Source organism: Chamaea fasciata, unplaced genomic scaffold (genome assembly GCF_029207755.1).
Source record: "Chamaea fasciata isolate MVZ Bird 193981 ecotype frontalis unplaced genomic scaffold, bChaFas1.0.hap1 SCAF_4, whole genome shotgun sequence".
In the NCBI taxonomy this organism is placed as follows: domain Eukaryota; kingdom Metazoa; phylum Chordata; class Aves; order Passeriformes; family Sylviidae; genus Chamaea; species Chamaea fasciata.
In genome coordinates, this window is record NW_027094089.1 from 42,072,627 (window position 1) to 42,087,417 (window position 14,791).

Consider the following 14,791-nt stretch of genomic DNA (forward strand, 5'->3'; position numbering starts at 1 on the left):
TAGGTGCACAGGTGGGCAAAGTGAGACCCTTGAAATTTATGATGAAGCCTGAATGTGGTCTGACCTCTGATGTATCTCACATTCTGTTGCATTGTATTTGTGCCTTGAATAATGGTGTCCTCTAGGAAGGAGAAATCTGAGGTGAGGAGGTGCTTTGCTCTAGCTTAGAAAGTCTGCTTCATATGTCTCGAGGTGGGAAACAGAAGCAAGTGCCATCTGCTTTTCTCATGCAACTTAAGAAGACCATCATGCTGCCAGAAACAGCATTGGTTTATAGATTTATACCTTTCTAAATTTTTCTCCTTTTTTACAGTATTCTGTAACTTCTCTCAAGACCATCCCAGAATTATGTAGAAGGTGTGATGCACAAAATGAAGACAGATCAGGTATGATATCCATTTCTGTCAACCCATAATAATCTAGGCTTTTTTTTTTTTAATCTTGTACAGTTTGGCAACAATGGCTTCTTGGCAGTGTCCTGTTGTTTTGTTTTTTCTCATCTATGTACAGTGTTCTGGAAACATGAGTTTCTTTCTTTTTCAACAGATGTCAGTTCATTAGAAGGAAAGAAAGTTCCAAAAAAAGGATTTGGCTATGTAGAGATAAATGTAGGGCTTCATCTCAGCAGCTCCAAACCACAGTATGTGCAACAATTTACTTGAAAACCCGAGAAACCATTGGTGACGCAACTTAATAATGTTGGCGCCAATGAAAAAATGTTGGATACATTTACTACCCATATGGCCAGGACCAGTCTGAGGGATGATGTTTTGCCAGACTCTGAAACTCTGTATCAAGGATGCTACATGATGGAATCTACTCTAAGGCATACTGTAATAGTTAAGACTAAAGCTGAGTTTTTTAGTTTAATAGTGTAAACTAAATGAAGAATCATGGCATATAGATGAGAACCAGCTGGAGACCTTTCCCCTGCCCCCTGACAAAAAGTGCATTCAGTGTTGTTTTTCACTCTGTAAATCAGATTAATTCACTGTTATTTTTCTCTTCCTGACGGAGGAGAAATCAATTGGTAAGAGAAGTATTTTTGTTGAGCTACGCAAAGTTTATTGTGCTTTTTGGTCTTTTAATTGAACCTTTGTTAATGTTTCATCAAGTACTTTTATAACAGAAACAGGAGATCTGGAATTCATGGGATGATACAAGGACTTCAGAACCATGCTATATACTTCAGCAACTTTTATTTCTATATTTCCTTTCAGGCTTTATTAAAGTTTCTTTTTAAAATTTGTGTTTAACTTAAATGGAAACTTTCTGATTGCTACTTCTTCTAACAGAGTTATTAAAGGCCAGGTCACTGCATGCTACTGTCCTTGGCAATAAAGAGAAGCAAAGCTCTCCTTACAATACTTGTTTGCAGATAACAGTCCACACAGGCACAGCAGTGATTGCACACACAGTATTACTTGTTTCAAGCAAGATCAAGAAGGAAGTGTAAAGGGTGAAGACTCCTGATCCACCTGCCTCAAACTGCCTTATCTCCTTCTATCCCAGTCTCCCCCCATCCTCTCCCATCCTTTTCTCCATCTTCCCTCTATGTTCCCCTCTTTCTTCCCGTCCTGCCCCATTACACCCTTCTATCCTTCCCCTTCCTCATCTCTATCCCTTTTCTTCTCACTTCTTCCTGCCTTCTTGGCGGTTCTTGCCTCCTTCCGCATCCCTTGCGTCCTGCCATCTTCTCCCTTTGTCCCATTTCCTTTTCCCTTTCTTCCTGTCCCCTTCCCTTACCCATTCTTAGTCTCACTCTCCCTTCTCTCTCTCTTTTCCTATTGTCACATCATTGCTCCACACTATTCTTTTCCCACTCTTCTCTTATTCCTCCTCATTCTCTATCTCTTCTCCTTTCTTCTTTTTCACCCACTTCTTCCCCCTTCTGCTCCTCCTTCTTCCCTGCCATTTAATCCCCCATTGCTCCCCACATCCTCCCACCATTCTCTCCCATATTCCTCCTCCCATTCTTCTTTCTCTGTTTAAAATTCAGGTAGTAGTCATAAGGTAAATTGCAGTCCAATAGTAAGGATGAAATACTGGTTATGAGCTCTTCCTTTGGATTGTGGGATGCTGACAACTTGCTGTGTATCTCTCTTGGCCTGTTGTTGCCTCTGCAGGCGGACATTTTTTTATTATGATTTTAATTATATGAGTACTCATCTATTCCCTTGGAAAAGGGTTGACAGAAGCAAGTACAGGGATTGCTGGAAGACAGTAGTAGCCCTGGGGTTTCTGCCAGTGGAAGTTAATTGCAGATTGGTTAAAAGTCTTGAGTAAAAAAGAGGTCTTTTGCACTGACAGTAGTATTGGCAAAGTGGAAACAGTATTAAAAGCTGTGTTTTCTTACTACTTACCACTTATTTTAGTGAATAGGAGAGAATACTGAAATTGTTTTTTTTGTTTAACTCTGTTTAATCATAGTGCTGAACAGGAGTGTATTACTTGACATTTCTGTGCAGACTTTAGTATCTCAAGTATCTTGAAATATCAGCAGAGCTGGATTAGTCAACATTGTATAAGGCTCCATTTGATGACTTTTCATAGCTGCTTTTGACACAGTCCTTTGCCTTCCCTGTACTGTAGATCATTAAAATAATGTTGCCAAAGTACTGATGATGCATGCTTTTTTTAATGAAAATGGATTATATAATAAATCTTTCATACTATAGTGTGAAGCATTCACACTGTATTATATCTGCATTCCACTGTTAATTCAAGTAGTTACAAATAGAAAAACTCAGAAGTTTTACAAAGTGCTGATCCAGCTTTCTACCTCATACTGACTCCTGCTTAGTTAGAGGTTGCATTTCTTTAAGCAGAGAGGACTATGAAAGTAGAACTATCCAAGAATTATTTTTTCAGAAGAACTAAAAGTTAAGCTAATTTTGACCATTGATAAGACATGTCATAGTCTAAAAAATAATTCTCTGTCATCTTTGTCTGAGGAAAATACTTAGTTCACTAAGACAGCTAAGACAAAATTATGGAGAAGGCAAGGTTCAACTTTATACTTGAAAAATAATATAAATATGTATACATATACAATTATATATATAAAAGTATATAAGCAATTATTTTCACCAGCAGAATTGTTAGAACAGATGTAAACCGGACCAGTTCCTCATTATGGAATTATATTTCTTAACTATATGGCTAATAATATGGAAGTGTTACTATTCATTGTTTGCAGATAAATTTGATAAATAGCTTTGTCATTCTGATTTTCTTTCCCCCTTTCATGTAAACATTGGATAATGAGTTAGTACCATATGAAAGTATTCGGTTTCATTGTTTTCAAATTACTCCAAGCACTTTTAATCCTAGGCAAATACTGGTGTTTAGAAGTCAGTGTCTCTTCTGAAGCATTTCGCATAATTCCTTCAAGCAGATTTTTTTGGGTTTTTTTTACTATTTCTGACTGTCTAAGTTTCACTCAGATTACTTTTGGAAAGGGATGTATTAGAAATTCTGACAAACTTTTTCCCAATGTATAGTTTTTCCTCCTTGAAAGGCCACCGTCACTTCCCTTTGTTGGACAGCACTGGCTGCTGGAGTGTATTGTTGGGAAGGTCCTGTTCCTGCCTCACTCTTTTGCAAGATGTGCATGACAGTCATGCAGAAGCACAGTCTCAGTCCTGACTCAGAATCAAAGAATCACAGAATATTCTGAGTTGGAAGGGACACACAAGAATCATCAAAGTCCAACTCCTGGCCCTGCACAGGACACCCAAAGAGTCACGCCACTCTGTGACTGAGAGCATTGTCCAAACAGTTCTTGAACTCTTGTCAGACTTGTGCTGTGACCACTTTCCTGGGGAGCCTCTTCAGTGTCCAGCCACTCTCTGGGTGAAAAACCTTTTCCTGATATCCAGCCTAAACCTCCCTTGACAGAGATTCATGCCATTCTCCTGAATCCGGTCACTGGTCACCACAGAGAAGAGATCAGTGTCTGCCTCCCTGCTTCCCCTCATGAGGAAACTGCAGAACTGCAGTGAGGTCTTCCCTCAGTCTTCTCCAGGTTGAACAGGCCAGGCAACCTCAGCTGCACCTCCTGTGGCTTCCTCTCAAGGCCCTTCACCATCCTCATGGCACCCAAAACTGCCCCCAGCACTCGAGGTGAGGCTGCCTCAGTGCAGAGCAGAGCAGGACAATTGCCTCCCTTGCCCAGCTGTGATGCTGTGTCTGATGCACCCCAGGACACAGGTGCCAGGGCACTGTTGGCTCGTATTCAACTTTCCTTTGACCAGGACCCCCAGGTCCCTTTCCATGGGTCTGCTTTCCAGCCTCTCATTCCTCAGTCTGTGTACATCCAGGGTTACCCCATCTAAGGAGGAGAATGCATCACCTTCCTTTCTTAAGCTTCATACAGTTGGTGATTGCCCAGGTTTTTTAATTTGTTGAGGTCTCTCCGTAGGACCTCTGTCTTCAGAGGGAGTAACCAGCTTCTCCTAATTTTGTATCATCTGCAAACTTACTTAATATTCCTTCAAGTCCTGCATCCAAGTCCCATATGACTTCTCTGAGCTCTTGGATTTAGGGAATTCTGACTCAGGAAAATTCCAAGGGATCCTTGGAGCCAAAGTATATGTGCCAGTACCCCCAGATTACAAGAGGAAAGATATATGGATATATGGTATTGGAAAAAAAATGTAGGGAAAATTGGGGTTTATCCACAATAAAGTGTGATTAAGGGTAATTGTTTTTTCTACAATCATGCACCAAGATGATGCTTTTAGGTAGCATAATAACCACTAAGGTGGACATTATCTCAGTTGTTTAGAGCAAGTTAATTAAGTTAATTAAGCAGGTTAATTAACTCCAAGACTGTGGGTTTAAGCCCTGTACATGCCATTCACTTAAGAGCTGGACTCAACCATCCATGTGGATCCCTTCCAACTCAGAATATTCTGTGATTCTGTAATTTTTTTTATCTTCAAAGATAGAAAACTAAAGAGTATGGTTTAGAAATGGACCTTGCTAGCACATATTTCCTGAAATGAAGTGTTAGCCAAAGTGCCCGTTGATTTCCAGCATTGTTTAATATAGACTGATGAACTGAAACAGAAATCGGTTCTTTATGCTTTTGTTATTAAGCATGAAATTGGTTGCATTCTTTCCAGGCAAATTTTTTAAGGACACTTGAGCAAGTGGTTCAAGACAACTGTGTTCAACAAGCTTCACTGAACCATGTTATTGTTGAAGTATATTCTGTCATCTGTGACGACGTTTCATTGTCATTAAATGGATGTTTCAAATTAAGGCAATATACTACTCTAGATCTTTATTCACAGATTGGTAAAACCAAATTCACTTTTAATGTCCAGCAGTTATCCTTCTACACTGCTTTATTCGTTCCCAAAGAAACTGCCATTTGAAAAATTACTCAAAATATTAGTTTCCTAATTGAGAAAAATAAATAAATCAATGAACATAAAATTACAGAAAATTTCTGTCTCGGGCTCTTGGTAGTTTGGAAGCAGTGTTAGAAGGCATCAATTTCACAGACTTGTTCCCTAAATGTCTCTGGGGTAAATATGTCTGAAATAATACAATACTGATTGGATCATTCCTTGGTAGATTACTAAAGAATTTTCTTTAGTAATTGTGCTGGCTACATATAAGTTCTTTTCCTACCTAATTCTTGCATCCTCCCTCTTCCTTTTTCTCCCATTTTGTGCCAGAATGACCTCTTCTGATTTTTCTTTAGAACTTTGCTTTCTACCTTCCTTTTACCTCCATAGATCAGTCTATACAAGAGTAAACCAAATGTATTAATTTCAAAATTTTCTTTCCCTTTCCTATATTCTCTACATGAGAATGACAGCTTTTATGTTATTCTTCCTCAAGCCAAGATAAGAAAAAATATTCATTCACTGAGATGTAAAATGTTTGAATTACCTGGATAAGATGCACTGTTATTTAAAAGCATTACTTTTTATTTACCCTGTATACTCTTTCTTTCTTTCTTTCTTCTTTAGAGTGACTTGAAGTTCCACTTAAATGGGAACAAGCCCTCTCCATTCTTATCTGTGTAGGGTTGTTCTTTAATTAAGGTTCTCATGTTAAAGAGCTTATGTTAAAGAACTCTAATATGTATTCCTGATACAGGTTATTGATATATTAAAACTGTAAAACAGTGCCACCTTCAGTCAAAATTCAGTTAAATATGAATTTTGTGATATTAGTAAAGGAGTAAATAGATATTCAGATCTGGCTCTGATTATCCATCGATTTGCAAGAGACACTCCTTCCTCTATCACATGGAGCCCACATACTTCCACAAGTGTTGGAGATACATTGGTGATAACAACCATGAATTTTTTGGAAAGTTTCCCCAGTGTAGTCAACACTTCAGCACCTGTATACAAAGTCAGAATTACAGTGCTTTAAATGGACCTGGAATTAAGATGGGTCTTAATTGATTCAAGTCTCTGCTGAAGGCATACCACAAGGAAGAGCTTCTGCTCAGTTACCCTGTAGTTTACAGAGGCTTGTATATCAGGTAAAATTCTACCTCTCACCATGCTCCAGACATAGAGATGGCTGAAAAACAATCTGAAGTCAACAGAGGCTTCAAACTGGAAACATATAATAAGGATCACTTTTGATTCCTGAAAATAGAATCAGATGAGGATTAAATTGAAAGAGAAGTTGCTTCCTAGTTGCCTGCTTTTCTGCTTATTTTCCCCCAATATTCTAGAACATCTATAGGTAAATAAATAGATGAGAAAACCTGTACATAAGCGTGCAAGCATCCGGACTCATTTGTATTTTGTCTTCCTCAGAAAAAAACATGGAGCACAATATATGGTGAAGAGACTCTTGCAGGTTTTCATCAGATAAAGGGTTTTTTTTGTGCCAAGACACGTCAGGTCTGTTGGGCAGCTAACACTTCTTTTCTGACGTAAATAAAGTCTGCAGGTTTTGTGTTCCTTGCTCCTTTTACCTTAGTAATATGATAGTAGGATTATCTAAGTCTCTTATATTAATGAATAAAAGTTTGGGAAATAATTATGACACCTAGTTGGGGGAAAAAAATTTATCACCTTTTAGGAGTATGCCAGAATTATTTGTCAGATTCTGGAATCAAACTAGCTGCTCCACATTCTAGCCCCCTGCCTTAAACTGAGACCATCTTTTACTGTTGTTTATAAAATAATCAAACAGTATTTTTTTGACCCAGACTTTAAATGGCCCCTGTCTGAGTTCATAAGTATGGAGAGATGAGCAAAGAGGCTTTTCCTCTGGAGCAGCTGTTTAAGACTAGTCGACGTACTCCTGCTGTGCTGGTGCTTTGGAGGCTATAGGCAACACTTGCTTTTGCTTCTTCAGGGAACAAGCATCTGGAAGCAGAAGGAAAGAGATTCAAGCCGTGTCCTGGTCCACTCCAGTCTATGGCTTCAGTGTCATGTAGAGGGAAGCTATGCTCTAACTGCCTAAGGACTGATACAGCTCCCAAGGAGTAAATGGCACAAAGAAAAACTCTGTCTGCTAGTCTGACTTGGTTTCATCCCCTCAGCTATATGGTTAAATACTATGTTCTGATCCTTTATTAAAAGCAGTGGAAATTCATCATCTCAGTTAAGTGAGGAGGATGTTTTTAAGTCAGTAAAAATAATGCTAATTGGTTTTGGTTCCAGTTTGTGTTGTTTGTTTGTTTGTTTTTTGTTTGTTTGTTTGGTTTTGTTTGGGTTTTTTTCCTGGAAAAATAATGTTTGTAGAGAGATGTTGGGAAAAAAAAAATTGAAAAATGGAAGTATCTTACTCTGCCCTAGCTTTAATGAAAGAAAGGAGAAATACATGACTTCACAATTATCTGAGGCAGATTTGTAACAAACATCATTGCTTCTTCTCAGTGCCTGATTTTACAGTTTGGTCACCAGAGTTTTTTGTAAGTGCATGTTATTGAAGTTAAAACATGAAGAAAGTGAAGCAACAAAATAAATGTAAGCTTAAACATAGTGACAACAAACAAAATGTTAATGCCTTTTTCTCTGTCTGGACCCTGTGTTGAAAGCAGTGTTTTCATAAAACCCAGACAGAATTCATTTCCATACTGAGTGCTTAATAGCTCCTGTCAGAACAAAACAGCTGGGAAACATATGGTATCCATTTCCCTGTATCACTTGGAAAAAATTTCACGTGTAAATAAAACCAACATAAAAGTGTAGGCCTTTGAACCTAGAATCTTATACAATACATAAATAAGTCAGTACAGTGCGTTCTTTGTATTGGCCCACTAAGTTCCATGCCTTTTGATTATTTTTTTAATTATTTCTTCTTCAGAAATGTTTTCTTAAGCACTTCCAAAAGTATTAATGTAATTTTCAGACATCCACAACTACTAAGCCATACTAATCTTTTGCTTCAGATATTAATGTTGCACTGAAAGTGTATATATCTGTTTTCTTAGGAAGGTGTTCATGGCAAATTGTGTGTTTTGACCACAAATTAGATCCCACTGATATGCAGTTAGCACATGTTATAAATCTGCTTTATTTAAACAGTATTCTTGACTTTAAGAATGCATTAACTCCTAGTGTACATTGAAAGGGGCATAGTAACTGCCTAAATGATTTTGGGGTTTTAGTGCTGTCCCTCAACTGAAAATAACAAAAGAAAACTCTTTGCCAGAATTCCACTTATTGTGACCATCAATATCACCAGCTGGGACTATGAAAGAGTGCAAATTCAGTAGGATTGAGTTCAAGTTCAGTAGGATTAAGAGTTTGGTTGACTTGAGCTCCTTTCTTTCTCTTAAGTCAGATTCACTGGTCAAACTATCCTGCAGTGCATTGAAATAATTGTTTGGAAGATCCAGAGCTATAGGTGTGTATGTGGGTGTGGGTGGGGGGGTACACAGGTTATAGATATAAGGGATGGCACATTTGACAGAGAAGCTCAACACAGAGAGTTCAGAAGGAACATCACATCTCAATAAGTAGGCTTAATTTTTAGATCAGAGAATCACAAAATTGTTTAGGTTGGCTGTGTCCACTTAATATCATCTAGTTCAATGACTCTGCTTGAGCAGGGGCAGCTAGAGCTGATTGAGCCAGATCTGTGTCCAGTGCATTCTCAGTATCTCTAACAATGGAGATTTCAGAAAGTCTCTGGGCAACTATGCTAGTGTTTGACCAGCCAGACAATTAAAAAGTGTTTCCTTGTATTCAGATAGAATTTCTTATATTTTACTTTGTGCTCGTTGTCTCTTGTCCTGTTATGGAGACGAGCCTTGTTACCTCTTCTTAATGACGACATTCCTCCTGACACTTTCCTCCCCCAAGCTGAACAATCCCAGCTCTCAGATGATGTTCATGAATTTCTAGTTCTTGTAGGAAAAATACATCTTCCAGAGGAAACAGACCTTAAAAATTGAGTTGTTATTGGTGTTAAAACAAATCCACTAAAAAGTTTTGACTAACTCTTTAATTGCCTTCCCAGAAAATCATCCTACTCTTATGGTACCTCTCAATGAAGAGCAGAGTACAAACTAACACAGTTGGACAGGACCCCTGTAAATGCCACTAGGCTATTATTATTCACAGAACGGATCAGGTTGGAAGGGCCCACACTGAGTTATGTGGTCCAACTCCCTGCTCAAGCAGGGCCATCCCAGAGCACATGGCACAGGATTGTGTCCAAGTTGTTCTTGAATATCTACAGTGAGGGGGACTCCAAAACCTCTCTGGGCAATCTGTTCCACTGTGCAGTGACCTGCACAGTAAAGGAGTTCTTCCTTGTGTTCAGGTGGAACTTCCTGTGCATCAGTTTCTGCCCATTGCCTCTCCTGGTATTGCTGGGCTCTGCTGAGCAGAGCCTGGTCCTTCATTACACCCTCCCTTCAGGTACTTATAGATATTGATGAGGTCCTGCCTCAGTTGTATTTTCTCAGGGCTGAACAGGCCCAGCTCCCTCAGCCTTTCCTGGTAAGAGAGATGGTCCTGTCCCTTATTAGTAACAGCCCTCTGCTGGACCCACTCCAGCAGCTCCATGTCTCTCTTGTACTGAGGAGCCCAGAACTGGATACAGCACTCCAGATGTGGCCTTATCCAGGCCAAGTAAAGGGTGAGGATCACCTCTATACCATTGCTGGCAATGCTTTTTCTGATGCACCCCAGGATACCATTTGCCTTCTTGGGCACAAGCACACATTGTTTGCTCATGGGCAACTTGTGTTCGTAGATAGAACTTGGTTAGAACTAATTATTTGTAATTATTACATTATACGTCCTTGAAGAAAGTTTCTTTTAGGAATGTAGAATTCTTCAGTTTTGATAGAGATGCCATTATTTCCATTTAGTTATGAATCCGGCATGTAATATAATTCTTGCTTCTGGTGTTTGGCCAGGTATATTTTTAAAGCATGCTATCATGTCACATGTCAGGTACCACTCACTGCTAAATCAAATTCCTCTACTTCTCTAGTTTCCAGCAGCAGCTGGAACTGTGGGGTCTCAACTCTTCTTGGAAATGCGCAGAAACCAACAGGAATTGCAGATGTGTGCAATAAATTCAGACCAGTGAAGAGGGTTTCTCCATTAAAGCACCAGCCAGAAAGCTCTGAGAACAATGAAAGTGATGACCAGAAGAACCAGAAGGGAGAATATCAGAAAGGCAGTGATTCTCAGTCTGCACCTCCAAATGATGGCCAGAGTCCAGGAGAAGTAGAGAGCCTAAAAAGCAAAAGCACTGAGCCTGCTGTTCTACTTGGGGAGCTGGAGCACTATGACCTCGATATGGATGAAATTTTGGACGTGCCTTATATTAAATCAAGTCAGCAACCTGTTCCTTTTACCAAGGTAGCTCCTGAGAAAAAACTTCTAAGTGTATGTTCAGCTGTGAATGGTCTAAGTGTCAAGGTCTGTCCCGCAGGGAGCACAGAGAGCTCGCCTGCTGGCGGGACACAGTTCTGTGTGCTGTCTCCTGTGAAGGGCGCTCAGCTGAGAAAAGCACAACCCATTGTCCTTGATCAGCACAAGCATTCAGCAGAAGAATTAGAGCTTTCCCAGCCTTTAGTCAAGTGTAGCTCAGCCCATGAATCTGAAGCCCAAGGCAAGGGCTTCCTCAGCAGGACGTTTGCTGATTCTGCTGTGCACAAAGCTGAGAAGGCTATGCTGAACTGCCACCAGAGGACTTTCCACCTGCAGGCAGCACTGGCAGAAGGCAAGCAGCTAGAGGAGCTGAGTATGAACTGGAGCAGTGCAGGGGGCCCAGAAGAGAGGAGCGAAGAGGTGAAAAAAATTAAGAGCATCTTAAACATTGTAAAGGAAGGCCAAATATCTTTACTGGTAAGTATCATCTTTTTCATGAGATATAGAATAAAAGGGAATCTATTATTTGTTTTATTAAGCCAGCTGGGCCGATGAAGTTCATATTTTTAACCTCTGCCCTTTTATCTTTTAGACTCCTTAGAAATTAAGCATATGGGCTTCCAAATGGAAAGTATTAATATTTAAATAAAATATGTAGCAAAACCAAGATACTAGTTTTATGTATGCATGGCCAAGATTGCTGTTTTATGCAGTACACTGAAATTATAAAGAAGGCAGACATTTTAGCTAATAGGATTACTTAAATATCAAATTTAAATCCTAACTGAGTTTTGCCTTTCACATTTGTGAGTCACTTTGCTCAATTATTGCTGTTTTACCACTGTTGTTATGTAGAGGTTGATAATGGGAACAGAGAGGCTTCTGTTGTATTCTGATTATTATTCAGGAGTGTTTATGCTGTCTTGTTGCAGCAGCATTCTCAGGCAGGAGTTTTCTGTAAAGCCTCGTTGGCCTCTGACCCATATGAAGGATTTTTTAGTAAATTCCAGCACTGGGATCAGGCACTGTCAATGATAGTTTCTAAAGCTGCAAGTTAGCAGAATGATGCAGAGCATGTGCTCTCCACATGGAACAGCTGGTGAAGGCACGGTATGTGTATAAAAACTGTTTTTGTTAGATTTTTGTTTAGCTTCACTGTTTAGCAGTCTAGCTCAAGCACAAAGGCATGTCATTAACATAAAAGCAAGAACAAAGGAAGATATTCAAAACTAGACAGAGGCAGAAGAGAATATTAGATTACCCATTAAGAAATAAAAGCAAGTTAAATTCATCCTGAAACAGGAATTGGGGGTAAAAAAGAGGACATCAGAGGTAAGAAAATATGCTTTTTTTCCCATACCAGTTGAAACCTCTTTATGAAGTACACTCATGGAACAATACTCTGGCAAGACTGCATAACTCTAGGAACTTTGTTATTGCTACTCCTTGACTCTGTATTCAATCTTCTGTTTTTCTTTTGGAGTTTCTCAATCCAATTGTTTTGTTTTTAAATTAGAATTGGGCAGAAATAATGTATTACATCATGGTGGTGTAGAAATTTGAGTAAATATCCCAACAGGCTTTTTCACGGAAACAAGCTATCACATTAAATCTTCTGTCATGTGCTTTAACTACATTTTAAACGGTGCTTAGTGTAAGCTACCACTCTTGTGATGAGCAAAATTGATCAGGAATGTCTTTTGGAAGTCATGAAAATTTTCTCTTCAATTACTCATCAATATAATGCCAAAAAAAAAAAGGAAAACTCAAAATAGACATAAATTATTAAAATGTGGGTATCTTTGCAGCTATGTTGTTGATCAGACTAGTGCAAAGACTTGAAGACACTTAAGGTCTTGCATTGTTGCATGACAATTGCCCGAGTAGGAGAGAAACTTGACAATGGATCAAGCCAGTGAAGATCCCACCTCTGTACTTATGCTACTAGTACCCAGGTTCTATACAGTGAAGTGAAAGGCTCTGGATTTTGACTTGTAAAAGAACACGCCTATTGAGAAACCTCCTTCTGTTTGGCTTGTGTCTGAGGCTGTGAGGATAAATGTATCTTTCTATCCTTATTGTTACTAACATACAGCTTTTTTTAACAGCCACATTTAGCAGCAGATAATCTGGATAAGATTCATGATGAATGTGACAACAATCTGTTGCATGTAGCAGCATCTAAGGGACATGCAGAATGCCTACAGCATCTCACTTCTTTGATGGGTGAAGACTGTTTGAATGAACGAAACATTGAGCAGCTTACTCCAGCTGGATTAGCAATAAAGGTAACAGGCCCTTTCTCTACTGTAACATAACATAAAGGTCATTAAGCTTCCTCCTGTGATGGCAGTAAGAAATGCACCCAGCAGGATGTTATTTTTCAAGCTTTATAAGTGAGAAAAAAACCAAACAAAACCCTGTTGGCTGGCACTACATAAGCAAAGTAAGATGGATTACTACACAAGATGTAATATCCAGTGTATAACAATGACAATTTTTACATTGTTGTCAATGCATATGCATTAATTTTTAAATCAGTCTACTGAATCTAAAGACTATTTGTTATATTTCAGGCAGTTTTCACTTAACTTTGATTCAGTTGTTTCTTCAGAGAGCATAAACAGTTTCTTGGGTTTTTTTTCAAATACTGGTATAATCTTGTAAGACAAGTATGAGAACAAGTTTACAAAGCATAAAAGCACCTCGCGGTGAAAATTCCTGGTTGTCTAAAGCAGTTGCATCAAAGTTAAAATATATATGTTGCAGAACAACCTGTTAAAATCTGAAAAACTTAATGTCCAAGTTTACAGGAAAACCTATTATGTAGGAAAATATGAAAATTCATGATGTTACTACACTAAAATAAAAGATAGTGCAGGAAGGCTGATGATTTAACCATAGTGGTTCTGGTTCATTAGGGAGACTGAATAGTTGAATGTCATTCCTTTTATCCTCTAAATACTTTAAGGACAAAGAAGAGAAGGGGTGAAACATAATGCAAGAGTTTCTGTTTCTTTGGGGGCATTTATTGTTAATTGTTGCCTGGGAAAAGTTTGGAAACTGAGAAGAGTTATGGATTCCAGCCTGCAGTTTTGCATATTTGAGGCATCATTACAGGGCCCTAGTGCAGGTGGCAGAGTTGGTTTGTTGGTTTTTTTTTATTTTTCCGGGTGAAGCCATATGATTAGAAAATTAAACTGATACCTAGTTGCACTAATGAAATGCTCCAAAATCTTGGCCCTTGTCAAATTGTATAGTTACAGTCTGCCAGTTTAAAGTCTTACAAAATTTTAGCAATTTTTTCTTTCGTGTTTTTTCAAGATAAGTATACAATATGTAATCAATAAGTTCTGATACTTCTCACTTTTGTGGGAAATAGGTGCACACCTCACATTATGGGGGTTACAGTGGTATAAAGGAAGAGCAAGAAAAATAAATATCATTGTATCAGTGTTGGAAACCACTCTGGAAATAAGGATCAAGAGCCACAAGATTTAGTTAAGCCAGATAACTTAAAGGCTCTCACAGAACTTTGCAATGACCCAGGACAAGTCCAGTCGTGGAGGTCATCGTTAGAAACACTTGTGCTGGAGCACCCTCTCTTACAGGAAGAACTCCAGCACATTTACAGCCTCTTGTGTGAATGACAAAGTATTATTTGAAGTAAAGGAACCAATTGATAAATTAGCCAGTCTTTTTGCAGAAAAAGACAGAAGACTTATTCTTTAAATTCTTAATCAAACTGGAATTTTAAATAATTCTGATCAGTTTTTTGCTCTCTAGTAGTTGTGTTTAGAATGGAAACAGCTGGTATTTAGATTTTTTTTTTGCTTGTTTAGAATGGTCAGCTGGAGTGTGTTCGTTGGATGGTGAGCGAAACAGAAGCTATTGCAGAACTCAGTTGCTCAAAAAACCACCCAAGCCTTATTCATTATGCAGGTTGCTATGGCCAGGTATGACTTTCT

The 14,791-nt window shown here is 38.7% G+C and overlaps 1 protein-coding gene across 2 annotated transcripts in view; it reads left to right on the plus strand.

Moving 5' to 3' along the window:
- The window catches only part of SNCAIP (synuclein alpha interacting protein), a 108,551-nt gene that overhangs the window by 65,494 nt on the left and 28,266 nt on the right, over positions 1–14,791 (plus strand). For both annotated transcript variants that reach the window (XM_066181379.1, XM_066181380.1), the window contains exons 3-6: positions 314–386; positions 10,438–11,300; positions 12,932–13,111; positions 14,666–14,779. In XM_066181379.1, coding sequence (XP_066037476.1) covers positions 314–386; positions 10,438–11,300; positions 12,932–13,111; positions 14,666–14,779 — 1,230 coding nt within the window. The remainder of the gene's footprint in view (positions 1–313; positions 387–10,437; positions 11,301–12,931; positions 13,112–14,665; positions 14,780–14,791) is intronic.